Genomic DNA, 14,917 nt, shown 5'->3' with positions numbered 1-14,917 from the left:
AGTAATCGTACTTATTGATCCAATTTTATGAGTAAGTAAACAAATAGAATATATATACAAATAGAATATATATATATATATATATATATATATATATATATATATCAATGCAGGTACTTAATAGAAAAAATCATGAAGTGAAGGTACTCGAAACAAAAATGTAACCTAAGGTTGGGAAGGTACTCAAATTAGACCTAAAAAATATTGATTTTTAATTATTAGTGTTTTCCTTGATAATTTTTTATTTTTTTCTTTATGTTCCTAGCTATTATAGAGTTTCTTTTTCTTTCCAAATTAAGTTGGTTAAATACTAATAATTCTTATTTTCTTGATTTTCATTTCAATACCATTTAGAAAGTTCAGGCCGTTGCTATCATTTATGAATTATATACTACTTGATATTGTTTTTATAGATTGGAATATGGCATAATGAGTCTTAATATTGATGTCATCTAATAATTCTTATTTCTGTAATAAATCAGTGAAGCAGTACATACAATTCACTTATTTTCTTTCTCTCTTTTTTTTTTAATGTCAAAAGACGAGGTGTAGTGTTTTCTCTAAATATTATGTCAATAAATTATATATTTTAAAAGTAAATATCTTTTTAAGTTTCACAGATTATATATCTCACACCAATTTATAAAGTAAAATTATTTTTTAAACTTCAAAGTAAATAAATTTCGACGTCTAGTTAAATAAATTATCTTACACCAATTTGCATGAAACGGCCTGCAAAGTTTTCCGTAATCTTTTTGCTTCAATAATACGTATGGAAATATTGTAGTAACACCATACAGCAAATTTGTTCTATAAACAATGCATCCTTTCTATTACTTTTACTCGAGTTCTTACTTTGTGACTTATACTGTGATATGTTATTTCTTGGATGAATGATTATAACAAATTTGGGCTCTAGGGCTGTGCTAACATTAATGATATATTTACCTGATTGTGAAAGAGATTCTTCCGAGCAGCAGCATCTCAAGGTTTTCCTGCGTCTTGGTTTGCTGCCATGTCGCTCCTCTGCTGGAAGAAATCGTTTACAAAGGGTTTATTTTTAAAACTATTCAACAATAAAAAAAAAATCAAAATATTTTTTAACCGTAAGAAACACCCTTTTAAAAAAATTTCCAGCGGCGTTCCAGCTGATTAATTTGAATATATTTAATAATAGGTTGGGCCAACAGTGTTAAAATAAGCTATGCGATGGTTTTCATGTCGTGTTATGGGCCCAAACTCTGAGAAACCCAATGGAAATTCCTAAACATAATTTCAAAAGTAAAGGTCTTCGGAACATAAATAAGTTTTTGTCAGATTTAAACAGGTTTGGGAACATATCTAGAAAAGAAAATGGATTCCTATGACATCGAGTCAACTCGCAAGTTATAAGAAAAATTCTTAAAATTCACTGGTTAGATTTAACTGAATCAATGAGTTCACGATTCAATCTAGGAGAGTTGATTAGATTTCATCGAATTAAAATCTTATTTTTTTTCAACTTAAATAACCTCATTTAAATCAACCTCGAGTCACGGATTTCTCAAATCAATTTGCCAAACTGAGCTGTTCTAACAACTATGCCCATGATAATCCATTCCATTAATATCCCTCTGGTTCCGACAATTTTAGCTAAGTAAATTATGTTTTCCATCCTTTGTTTGGTGCAAAACTGGATTCTTGTGTAAGAATAATATCAACCTTAAGATAGAAATTGGTTTTCACTTCCAGTCATTGTTTGAATACTGGACGTAATGGCAACATAGCATAGAATGCGGCGACATGAATCGGTGACTTCTGATTTCAGCTTTTCTTCCATCTGGGTTCACGGCAGACTATCAGAAAATCAGGATATAGCTTAAGATAGAAAAGTATTGGAAAAATAAAACAGTACTAAGTTTCTTCTGTTTTTGTGTGCAGGATTTACGATCTAGTACACCGCTTTTATATTTCTGGTATGCCGAGACAGAACTCGCCAATAGTTCTGGAAATAATCAAGAATCACCTTCTCGTGAATTGCATATTTTATCCTGCTTTGGAAATGGAGTAACATGCAAACCATTTGAATCTAAACCGTCAAGCCTGCAATTATTGAGAGCGCACCAGGGGTTTAAAAAGGTTGAAAATACTACGATCGGCATGGGTGCGCGGTGTTGTAGAAGATCAATCTCTTGCTCTTACTTGCTCAGCAGCTTTACTTGAAGAGTCGACGACTGGATGGGCTGCAGGTATTTAATTATCTCTAATTTATCAACATTTCTGTCATAATTTATCTCTAATATACGGCACAGGTTAGGAAGGCTTCTGATTGCTAGATTAACACCCATATGTAGTTCTTATCTGTCTCTAATCTACTGGATTTCGGTTTCGATATAGTGTGTGCATTCACTTTTATTTTGTTCGTCTCCTTTAAAATGGCCCTGCGTTTCCTTTCTTTCTTTTCTTTTCTTTATTTCTTGGGATTGCTGTTTCTTTCTGTCAAGCATGCTGCTGTTTGTTAGCCCATGAAAAAAAAAAGGACAGGGAAGTCTACTACAAGGGACATGTCTTGGCCTCCCACGGACCATATGCAGTAGAATCATAATTCCATGGCTGCAAATAACTGTGAACAGAAAGCACCATCTATGTCGACAGAAGAACAAATCCACGGTTTTTATATTAAAATCACGCAATTCTGAAACGTGATTATATTAAAATCATGAGTTAAAATAGCAGTTATATAAAAAACATAATTTAAAATAAAGGTTTTTTTAAAAATTATGTTATTTTTCCTAAACTTTTTCAAACTGTGTAATTCTTATAAAAAAAATTCTTGGAAGCTAGACAGTGCCTAATCTGTAACTTAAAGTTTCCCAGTTCAATCTCATAGAAAATATTGAAAAATTGCAGGTCCTAAGTGAAGTTAAAACCTGTTAAATCCACCAAAAACTAAATAGTGTTCAAGATCATTATCTATTTGAAAAATGTTCTCTGCTTTACTTAGGAACCTTTTAGGCTAAATGAAAAGCTAGATTAAAATAAAAACTCTAGAACACTGGGCAATATGAGAATCAACTATAACATGCATAATTAATTTTTTTATACAATGAAAAGTTGTATTAATGATGATGTTAGTCAGCTTACTTGATTACTCAGTGGTGGAGAGGTTCTAAGCCTAAAATTAGCCAATAGGAATCAACATCCATTGTATTCCAAGTCTTTTTTATTATTTTTGTTAATATACTTTTTTTTTTGTTAATTTTAAAATTCCAATATATTAGACATAATATTGGCCCTCTGCCTCTAGAAAGGAAAAGGAAAATTGAAGATATATATATATATATATATATATATATATATATATATATATATATATATATAAGTGATATAGTTTCAATATTAGGCTTTGCACAGTTCGCGAAATGAGAAAATGAAATCCAGATTCTGATGCAAGATTTTCACTTCAAAGCAGCACCATAATAATTAAAGAAAAAAATAATACAATCTACCACTAAAATATATACATAATCATATAAACGGAGACATCAAGGAAAAAAAAGAGAGGAAGAGTCCAATTGCATTTGTGATGAGTCTGAATCCCCCAACGTTAACTCACATTTACAGAAAAAAAATTCCAACGTTACTAAATTGCTGCCACTTTGATTATAAAAGGTCTTAAAAGGATATTAACTTTTGTGAAGATTATATTATTATTAGTAGTAGTATTATTATTGCTGCTTCTGCTGTTGCTGCTGCACATAAAAAACAGGTTAATAGACACTTCCAAATTAATAATTCAAATGTTGCTGGATCGCAGCCTCTTTGAAAGAATGTTTGGGTTTGCATTTCAAATAGTACTTTTTTAAAAAAAATAAAATTATTTTTTTATATTTTAAATTATTTTGATGCAATATATATTATTTTAGAATCCTTATGCTTATCTTGCTTCCTTGCTTGCATGGAGACTGTTGTTACTGTAAATGTAGGAGGAGGGAAAGATATCATGATTAATTAGATTACAGTGTATGAATTTGAGATCCAGCTCATGTGAGATAAGAAACAATGCCATCGCATTTGACCAGTCAACCTGTCTAGTGGCAAACTGACACGGTAATATCCATTCAAGATTTGTTAAGAAAAGAAAAGGACCGTCCGTGTCTGTGTGCGGAGTGTTCTTCCACCCTCTTTTAGTTTTTCTTTTTTTATACAATATAATATTTCATTGCTAAACATAAAGATAAGCATCAAAGGAGAAGTCGGATGCCAAAACTCCAGAGATGGAGGGAATAGTGTATGAATGCAGTGCTATTAAGGGACTTCCCTGTCCTATCCTTAATCACTATACACTGTCAAAAAAATAAAAAATTCTTTTCTTTAGCAGCTCGATGGCTGCTGCACTCTCACTCGATCTGTTGCCAGAAAATCCAAGTCAAAGGATGCATCCATTTGAGCTCTCACTTTCAACAATGAACTTGATGACCAGCCAAGACAATAATGCCTCACATGGTGCCCCTATCCTTCCTTATACATAGCAACCCTGGAGCATATCATTCCTCACAAAACAGAAAATAGTTGTCAGATTTCCCAAACATGAAAGCCCTCTTCATCTCCTTACTTGTTCTCAATCTCCTTTCACTCTCCTTTTCAGAACTTTGCAATCCCCACGATAAAAAAGTTCTCCTCCAAATTAAAAACCATTTTGGTGATCCTTACCTCCTAGCCTCATGGCTATCGGACACGGACTGCTGCACATCTTGGAACGCGGTGGAGTGTGACCCTACCACCAACCGCATTGTTTCCCTAAGAATCTTTTCTGGCGACCTTTCTGGTGAAATCCCTGCTGAAGTTGGGGACTTGCCCTATCTCGAGACCCTTGAGTTCCACAAGCTGACAAATATTACAGGCCCGATACCGCCCTCCATTTCCAATCTCATACATCTCATTTCACTCAGACTTAGCCGACTCAACCTCACTGGCCCAGTACCTGACTCTTTTAGCAAACTCAAGAATCTGAGAGTATTGGTCCTGTCTTTCAACAGCCTCTCAGGATCAATACCAAGTTCACTCGCTTTAATGCCGGAAATTGATATTCTTGAATTGGATAGGAATAATCTTACTGGTCCAATCCCAGAATCATTTGGCAACTTTGCAGGCAGAGTACCGGGTATTTCCCTGTCTCATAACCAACTTTCTGGTAAAATCCCTGCTTCATTAGACAACACAGACTTTCGTTTGATTGATTTCTCACGCAACAAACTTGAAGGTGATGCTTCCATGCTTTTTGGGCCAAACAAAACTAGTGGAAGTGTGGATCTCTCCAGGAATTTGCTGGAGTTTAATCTTTCAAAGGTGGTGTTTCCCAACACTTTGACATATTTGGATGTTAATCACAACAAGATTTTCGGGAGCATTCCTACTCAGATGACTCAGTTAAATTACCTGTCCTTGAACGTGAGTTACAACAGGCTTTGCGGTCAGATTCCCCAAGGTGGTAAATTACAGACCTTAGATTACACCGCATATTTCCATAACAGGTGCTTGTGCGGCGCTCCACTGGCAAGCTGCAAATAGGCAGTGGCCTGAGTATGGATTTGCCACTTAGATGTACCTTGAAGTGGTATGAGTTTTTTTTTTTTTAAGTTTCTTTTTCTTTCGTTTCTCCAAACAATTATCAGTTAAATAAACCAATACAGGCCTGGGAGACATGGGGCAAGGCAGTGTCTGTATCCTGACATTTCCTTTTTATGATTCTATGGAGATGGGGGAGACTGCCAAACATTCTCATAAGCTGCTTTTCCAGCTCCTCAACAAAAGGTCCAAAATGCGAAAGTTTATAGGCTACAGCTGACGCTACCATGTAAAAATAAAGAATATCAGACGAGCTTCTAAATGCTAGGAGTTCCGTCTTCCTCCACTTCTTTACTCTGGGTCTCTAAATAATGCCAACGATTGCAAATTCTATTTTCGCACCGTCTTTTCATAACCCTAGTTTAGTCAGAATGTTTACTAGAGCTCAACAGGTTTTATGCGACGAGCTCCTATGACCTGGTGGGACGAGTACCATCTCATATCAGCCTTCCAGAGCACGTTCCAGATGAACTACACAAAATCCTGGAACCTGGAGTGCATATTGACTCAAAAACTGCATATTTTAATGCCAGGGTTTTTTCACCAAGTCCAAAGACTCTATTAAAATAATTTAACATGCAACGCTTTCCTAAATTTGCAAACGCTGGAATTGAAAATGCACACACTTGCAAGTTTCCAAAGCATCGATTGAAGTAACCACCAATTTTGTAGTTAAAACATAATCAGAACCCATAACCAAACTAAAAAACGATCCTCCGTGACTATTCCAGAATTTTTATTGTTGTTAGTTCCAATGACATCACTTATATTATTCCGTAAATCCGTGAAGTTCCTTTCACATTCAAGAGGAAACAAATAATTAAAAAGCCCCCACCCCGCCATTTCTCCTTCTCTTCAGGGGATGCTCCAAGATATCAGCGGTAATACATTGTACAAGTTTAGCAAGAACTACGGGTGAAGAAGATTACCAAAAAGAATTATTTTGGTCTTCTTCATATGTGACCCGTTTCAAAATGGAGGCTCCTTCCACTCTAATCTGTTAAGCCCATCAATAATCGCTCTCCGAAACTCATCATTGTGCAGAAGAAAGGATGAGACATGTCCACCAGTAACCCATCTCACCTCTGAACCTGGCCAAGCTTTTTGAAGCTCCAAAACAGAGTGTTTTGGTATGTATCCATCATCCTAAAAACATAATTGCAGTTGATTAAGATAGCAACTAATATTAGATTTAGTAGGAAGGTTTTTGAAAACTGTACAAAGTAGAAGAAGCAGCCTAAAACAAAAAATGGAATGATGCATGAATATCTAAGGTAGCAACACTTCCTCAAATCCAAGTCGAAAAATTAGCTAAATAGTCTGAGAAGTTCTTATCTGTTGGTTCAATGTTTGCATGACAGGTTTGGCTGTCCAAACTAGCATAAATTGGCATGGTAACTTGTAGTTTTACTGGCAAGAACATAGACATGATAAAACATGATACGATACTAAGTGAAGAAATCGGTACCAATGCCAACTAGAAATATAATAATGGTTGACTCAAGGAGATAATCACCAATTCCACAAGTTTTCTTAAAAAAGTATCATCATACAATACTTACGGTTGCAGCAACAAATATTACAGCATTGGGATTTTTGGGAGTTGGAAAGCGCGTGACATCTGTGAGAGACAGCACATTTCGCATCCGTTCTCTCACATCCTCGAGAGTCATTGCAGGCTTTTGCACTGCAAGATCCTCTCTCAGTGCCTCCCATGCAGTGCCATACCTCAATATCCCCTCACAGAATGCCACAACAGCAGAGTGTGGAGAAAGAAAAGGAAGTGTTGCAACAGGTGTGGGGTGCAGTGATCCAACCATTGCAGCATGTACTCCTCCTAGATTCAATAAGAGCATCAAGATTTTGAAGAGAAAAATGGACCAAAACCTTGGACATTGTTCGATGTCCTTCAGAATTCTAAACTAATATGTTGATTTTAAACAACTTAATCAGTCTACTTCTCAACGGTCCCCAAGAAGGATTAAGTTCAACCAATAATTGTAAAACCAAATTGTTCTTACCCATGCTCAGTCCACAAACACCCATCTTTCCAAACCCTGCCTCAGAGTCTAACCAATGTAAAAGACTGCGTGTCTCGTCAATGGTTGTCCTACCTAATAAAAGCAAGTCACTAACACACAAGAGCTTTGCGCCATGCTGCAGCATGGGTCGTCTCCGTCCATAGAAAGGGCTGTAAATTCCATGTTTAGATCAAATACAGCATCTGTAGCTTACACAATACAATAAAAAAGATTTACCTTACTGGATTGACTAACAATACAAGATTAACTCTAACCTCTCTAGCACCATGGTTGCAATATTTTCCTTCAATAATGGTCCACCAAGATGCAATCTCCGATCAAATGAATGGTCCCCAGTGCCTGCAGAATGAAGGTTTAGCATCTACTCCCTAATAACCATCAAATTAAGCAGAAATGAGGTCATGTGCATTCTTCACACTGCCAACAAAGACAAACCCACTCAATTTACAATCAACCAGACATTTTTTACACAAGCATTAAACTGGACTTGAAACTATAAAACAACCATTTAACCAACTTTAAGGACAATCCCTGAACCACATAGAAACCACTAATTCACAATTTCGCCAATCCAAATAAAAATAATATCTAAATTTACTGACATATACTCACAACTAAGAACTGGGGATTTGATCTAAGACTTGGCTATTATATTCAAATTCAAGCAGATTCAAAGATACACCGTTTTACCTGCGAGATGAACCACACAGGCCATCTTCTGTGGTGGGACATGTTTGGGTGCAAGAAAAGCAACCCTTGCAGTGTGACTCTCAGGAGGCAATGCACTAATCAACTGCTCATCACAAGTAGTCCTAAAAACACCTTCTCTTAAACAAGCACTTCTGGTCTCCCAAACTGTTCTCCAAATAGGTTGTATTAAACTTGGAGGCCAATTTTGGCCTTCAACTTCAGGGAATAAGTCCTTAATCATTCTCTCTAAAAGCTCAAGCTTTGAACCACCCCACCCTCTAGAAAAGAATGGTGGGCTTATTTTGGTTCTGTGCATAAACGCTCCATAAATGTGGTCTATTACATAATGAAGCATTCCTATATTGACTGTTACCATGTTTTGAGAGAAACCCAGAATTGCAATCACTCTAAAGGAATGAACTTTATGAGAATTTAATCCAAATTTGATTAATTTAAAAGAAACCCAGAAGTTATTTTTCCGAGTAAACAATAATTTTGAAGAGAAAATTTGAGATTACAATGTGATTAGAATTGGATTGATTTAAAATAATCACAGGAGTTTATATTCATAGCACTCTCTCAAGTATTCGCCAAATTTCAATGAACAAGCATGAGAGATAAGATTGGATTTTTATTGAAAACTTATCATAAAAAACCAAAATTGCGGAACAAAGACAGAATTTAGATCTGATAAAAACACGGGAAAAGATTAATAAAATATTATCAGATTCAAAAAACCAAAGACGTTGCAAGGAAGTCAAGAGAAAGAAAGAGAAGTTAGAGAGGGAGAGAGACCGAGAGGATAGAATGGGGTCAAGCACAAATAGAAAGACTGATTTGCCTGATTGAGAGTTTAGTATCTTCAGAGAATCGAGGGAGCCATTCGAATAGGATGGTTCAAAATTGCTGAAAAACAGGAGGGAGAGAGAGAAACTGTGGGCTGAGAATGAAAGCTGGGTTTCATGGGTCCCATGTGGCTAGACATGCCACATCCTTTCCATCTACTTTCGGATTTGTTTTTGTTTTGTTGGTGTTGCTTATGACGATAAATAATATCTTTGGTAACCAGGTGTAAATTATGTTTTTAAAAGGAATTATTATTAAAATTTAATATAATTTATATGTTTTGAATCATTTTAATATATTAATATTAAAAAAAAAATTTAAAAATAAAAAAAATTAATGGTATGTATTTTGGTACAAAAAATTATTTAAAAAACAACCACTACCACACTGTCAAGCATCCTCGTGGTTTTAAAATTCAACTTAGTCTAAGAGGTTGATCTGAAACTTAATTAATCAGAGATTAAAACCAGGTTATGTTAAAAAAAATTAAAAAAAAAACTTGATGAATTGACCCAACTGATCCAGTGATCAGGTTGACCCAACAAGACTTAATTATAACTTATTAATTTTATTTTATTAAAATAAAATAATTTTAATTTAAAAAAAAATTAATCATCAATCAAAATCCAAAACCTGAATTTTAGACCAAGCCGGCCGCCAGTCACGTCTAAAAACTATACTTGTGAGGATAACGTTACAACTTCCAATTAATTTTTATATCAATTTAGTTTTTAAATGATTTTTTATTATTTTATTGATGCCCTATTATTAGAATCTGTTAATAGAAAAACTTTAAATTTCCTACAAAATAACTCTTTTATTGCATAAAAAAAAAAGATAAATTGCGATGGAATTCACGATTTCACATGAGTAAAAAAGCTTTGTTTGAAATTTTTAAAATTTAAAGAACAAAATTAATAAAAACAAATTGAGAATAAAATTAAGTCCAGGTAATTTTTAAGGTTTGACTTTAAAAGATTCTCAACAAATGATAAAATATTTTATTATTTGCTATTTTTTTTAAAGAAGGATTATTTTTGTTATGTAATGGGTTAATTATATGAGAAATATACTCATATATGGACATTTTTATCATAATTATAAAATTTAAATTGACCTAATAAACACAGTTAATTTGAATGTAAACCAATCCAAGTTAAAAAAAAAAAACACTTAGTCTAATTTGATTAGAAATTTAGATTGATCCGCAATTCAAATAATGAAATATCATTTAAAAAAAATTAAATTAACTAGAGTTAATTCTTTCAACTAGTAACCGAAATCCTGAATGTTGGGGATGAGGTTATTAAAACTATGATTTTTTATTTGTGTGCAAAGATAATACTATAGTAGAAGAACTAAGAATCAGACCATATAACCCTTATATGGGAACAACGTAGTTCACACATACAGTTCAAAAAAAAAAGTACTAAGGCAATTTATCATATTTTTTGGTCCAAATTTTGATTTTCAGTGTGTATCCGATCGCTGCAATTACATTAGAATTGAGAATCCGCTTCACAAGTCTGAACGTTGGTGGCTCGACAGACTTTATAGTTCTCCTTTTAAGCCATGTATTCAAACCTGTTATCCATGGCAAATGATCAGAACGATGGAAATGGATTGAGTCTTGCCACTGGGACACAAATTAAGGGATGGGCCCTTGGAAGTGTTATACCAGTTCCTTCTTGCATATCAACAGTGCCATTAACTTTCCAATCGAAGCATTGAATCATGGCAGCAAGGCCTGTTTGAACCATTTGAAGTGCCAGTGTAGTTCCAGGGCACCCTCTTCTTCCACTCCCAAATGGAAGAAAGTGAAAATGCTGACCCCTCACATCCAGCTGACTCTTTCCATTTTCTCCTGCGCAAAGAAACCTTTCCGGTTGGAACTCAAGTGGGTTCTCCCAGTAGTTCGGATCTCTATTAATAGCCCACACGTTAACGAATAGCCTGGTTCTTGCTGGAATTTCATAGCCATTGATGGTGCAGCTTTCACTTGATTCTCTCAGAATTATTGGACCAGTGGGGTGAAGCCTCAGTGTTTCCTTTAATATAGCTTGAACGTAGGGCAGGTTAGCGATGTCTGATTCTTGTACTAGTCTGCTTTGTCCTACAACAGAATCTATCTCTTCTCTTGCTCTCTCCAAGATGTTTGGGTTATTGATGAGCTCTGCTAGTGCCCATTCCATGGTAACAGCAGAGGTGTCTGTCCCCGCCGCGAATATGTCCTGTGCAATGAAGAAATTTGCGTTTTTATATCTATTTCTGATTTTATGTCATGATATTGCATAAGAACAAATTTGATAAAAACCTAGTTAATTATAAGAACGTCTTGGCAGGTCGAAAAACCTTTTTTTTTTTTTCAAAACAACATTAGTTTAGGCATGATCTTGCCCAGAACTCTATTTTGGGACAGGGAAATTGTAAATTTTTTTATCTAAACATTAATGGTTGGGGAATTTTAGTTTACTTCATCATTATCAAATCCATAAATTCTTAAGATTGATTTCTTTCATAGAATTTAACTTTATGGGAACTAGGGACTGGTATTGAGTAGAAGTTTGTGGCTGATAGACTTTACCAGGATGAACGCCTTGATATTTTCTCTGGTCAATTTCATTTCTGAGCTATCATCTTCTGATAAATCAAGTAAAATATCAAGTAAATCCTTCACTGAGTCACCTTCACCAGTTTCTTTCTTTATCTTCCTCACCTCTTCATGCTCCTTTATGATCCTTTCCGTCATCGTGTCAAACCTTTTGCGGACTTCCTTCAGCCTTTTTCCAAATCCCTGCAAATCCAAGTTCTTGCAAAACCAAATAAAATCTGACAGATTAAACTTCCCTGTAAGCTCAGCTACCTCATGCACCAAATTCCTGACCTCATCTGCTTCATCATCATTATCTGAACACCTTTGGCTCATTGCCATTCTCGATATAACATTATTAGTTAGCCTTATAAGTTGACTTCCAACATCAATTGACTCTCTTGCATTTGCTTTCTTTAGCAAGAACTGTAAAAACTGCCTAATCTCTTCGTGCCTAACCGGAAGAAGCTGGTCTAACATTCGACCTCCAAGAAGTTCAGTCATACAAATTTTCTTCATGAATTTCCAATAAGGTCCATAAGGGGCAAATGAGAAATCAGCTGATCCATATGTTAGAAAATCGACTGCGGCTGACTTTGGACGATCGCAGAAAGAATTTTCATGAGTTTTGAGGAACTCTTTTGCAGTCTCAGGTGTAGAAGCAACAACACAAGGGACAGAACCAAGGAATAAATGAATCAATGGTCCATACCGGGTTGAGAGCTTGTGAAGAGCTTGGTGAGGTATTGGGGCAAGGAGATGGAGATGTCCAATGATTGGTAAGGCCAATGGGCTCGGTGGAAGGCGAGGTTTGGCTCGAGTCTTGTTTAGTATTGTTCTGACCAAAATGGTGGAGAGTAGCCATAATAGGAAAAGTATGATATAGCCTTGGATATCAGCCATGCTTGAAACCTAGGACGGTAACTGAGATTAACAAGTTTCAGAGAGTTATTTATACAAGGAAAACTTTGCTTTTTCTGTGTTTTGAACTACAAATTTCATGTGGTTCCAGGAGAAGGGAGATGGGGACTGCCAGGACGGCACAACATCAAGAAAACCAGATTTTTTTCCTATAATTAACACAACAAACACCAATTAATATTAATATTAACCAGTTTAGGCCAACATTGCTACTCTAGTTGTAAGATAATGACTGCCGCATAATACTTTAATTTTAGTCTTTGTTCCAACCTGTTTGTATACTAATGTTTATGATTTATTTCAGTTGTAAGATGTTTTTTCAAAGTTTTGGACAGTAGCTTTTGGTCTTTCCTGCAAGCTAGCGGTTGGCCAGGTCAAAACTGAACCTGACCAGTTACCTTAACGTACGATCCAAACATATTTGAGACATGTTCAAATATGACCCACACCCAGGTTTTCATTGCAGGCCAAGTTCAATAAATTTGAAAGCGAACATCAAACAAGCATTACATCACTGTCTTGAGCGTGAAGTATTAGAAGGGATTATCCAATGACTTTTAGCTAATTCTTGTATTCATTATTTTGCTGTTTTTAATTGAGACAAGATGTTAATATTACATAGCATACAGATCATAGTTCTCGGAAGCTACGGCTGTTCCAATTTTTCTTCTGGTTATACCAAGTTCTTCTTCCTCTTGACTGGTGTTAAAATTGCTGGAATTTGTGACTCTAACCTAGCTATTCATCTTCTTGGACCTGAACTATCGTTAGACTTCCTTGCTTGGGAGTGTCTACTTCCACTATTTCTCTTTACTGTTGAGCAAGTTCACACTTCACACCAAAGTGAGTCACCTTGGCATTATGGCTCTAGACTTTAATATCGAGCTCCCATCCCTCCTGTTTTTTTATTTTTATTTTTTCCCTAGGTGGGACTTTTTTACTCCACTCTCCCTTATGAGCAACTATCATCCTTCTAAGCTTGCCATGTGAATATACAATACTTCTTCTCATTTATTCATTATGAATAGCAAAGAAGGCGGCTTCTTCTTCTTTTTCATTTCCCTTCTTTTTTCTCTTTCATGTTCCCTTTTTGTTTTAGTTTTTATTTTCATTATTTTTTTAATTTAATTTTTAAAAAATTTATTTGATTTTAAATTTTTGTTCATAAATCGTTTTAGTTTATATTTTAAGAGGTTATTGAAGTGTCGAATAGACATCGTAATATTTAATGTATGCTTAGTTTTATGACCGTTTATTTTTATTAGTGTATAATTAAGTAAAAATAGTTTTAATAACAAAGTTATTAAAGTCGGTGGAGTTTATAATTCGAATCATAAATTTGATAGATTAAGTCGTGAAACTCTGATTAATCCAATATGTAGTCCTCTTAATATTAAAAAAAAAATTATTTTGAATTTTTTTAAGTCAAACCATATTTTTTTAGCGGTCTTTTAGGTTATTTTAAAACTTGTCAAATTGACTAGATCACATCAAAATAACAATTATATGGATTAATTTTAAACTTAGTTAAGTAAAGAGTATAAAGATATCAACGATCCTAATGATGCCAAGTGTCAGAAGATTAGCAATTAATATTGTTAGCATTCTGTTAGTAGTGTTTGTTAGTAAAAGAGAATCTGTTAGCATTATATTGAGTGTAAAAGAAAGCATATTCTCCGTGTAGTATCTTTCAATACTGCATATATAAAATGAGACATAGTAATGTAAACAGTCAAGCAAAAAAGCAATAATGTAACAGTGTATGAATTTCGTCTTCTGCTTTTCTGTATAAATAGATTCATTCTCTGTTCTTCTTCTTTTCTACTCTCTACTATTTCTTCATTTTTGTTTCATTTCTATATAAATATTATTGTCTATCAAAGAGTACTTAAGTGGATTAAATTATTGAATCAAATTTAATAATAATAACAAATAATTCCTACGCGGACTTATTTTTTTCTTTAAAAAATAATTAATTCCAGCAACAACTTAGTGGAAATTTTACTGTTACAACTACAATATCTGCATATTATATGAATTTGAATACTTCGCCCAATTGGTTCTTACTTGTCATAATTCTTCAAGCATGGATCTGGAAAAGCTTTCATTTTTAAAGGGAAATTATCTGCCCAGTGAAATAATGTTGGATTAACGTTTCTTAACCTTTCGAAGCTAGTGATGATAACTGATAAGAAGGTGGTTTGAAAATTAATGGATCTTT

General features: G+C 34.5%; 3 protein-coding genes across 3 annotated transcripts; 1 reads left to right on the top strand and 2 right to left on the bottom strand.

The window, feature by feature from the left end:
* The first annotated feature begins 4,258 nt into the window (after positions 1 to 4,258).
* LOC133677598 (polygalacturonase inhibitor-like) lies at positions 4,259 to 5,945 on the top strand. Its single transcript, XM_062099687.1, has one exon. It carries the CDS (start codon positions 4,570 to 4,572, stop codon positions 5,548 to 5,550), a length of 981 nt encoding a protein of 326 aa, XP_061955671.1. The 5' UTR covers positions 4,259 to 4,569; the 3' UTR covers positions 5,551 to 5,945.
* A 364-nt stretch (positions 5,946 to 6,309) lies between these two features.
* On the bottom strand, positions 6,310 to 9,335 carry LOC133677597 (uncharacterized). Its single transcript, XM_062099686.1, has 5 exons — positions 8,340 to 9,335; positions 7,904 to 7,988; positions 7,629 to 7,798; positions 7,170 to 7,444; positions 6,310 to 6,753 (listed from the first exon to the last, which is right to left on the bottom strand). Exons 1-5 carry the CDS (start codon positions 8,713 to 8,715, stop codon positions 6,577 to 6,579), a joined length of 1,083 nt encoding a protein of 360 aa, XP_061955670.1. The 5' UTR covers positions 8,716 to 9,335; the 3' UTR covers positions 6,310 to 6,576.
* Positions 9,336 to 10,535: 1,200 nt separating this feature from the next.
* LOC133677714 (cytochrome P450 93A3-like) lies at positions 10,536 to 12,829 on the bottom strand. Its single transcript, XM_062099844.1, has 2 exons — positions 11,770 to 12,829; positions 10,536 to 11,416 (listed from the first exon to the last, which is right to left on the bottom strand). Exons 1-2 carry the CDS (start codon positions 12,676 to 12,678, stop codon positions 10,790 to 10,792), a joined length of 1,536 nt encoding a protein of 511 aa, XP_061955828.1. The 5' UTR covers positions 12,679 to 12,829; the 3' UTR covers positions 10,536 to 10,789.
* Between the last annotated feature and the right edge of the window lie 2,088 nt (positions 12,830 to 14,917).

Source organism: Populus nigra, chromosome 17 (genome assembly GCF_951802175.1).
Source record: "Populus nigra chromosome 17, ddPopNigr1.1, whole genome shotgun sequence".
NCBI classification, from domain to species: domain Eukaryota; kingdom Viridiplantae; phylum Streptophyta; class Magnoliopsida; order Malpighiales; family Salicaceae; genus Populus; species Populus nigra.
The sequence above is the reverse complement of the archived record's forward strand: the minus strand, read 5'-3'. Positions and strand labels throughout refer to the sequence as shown.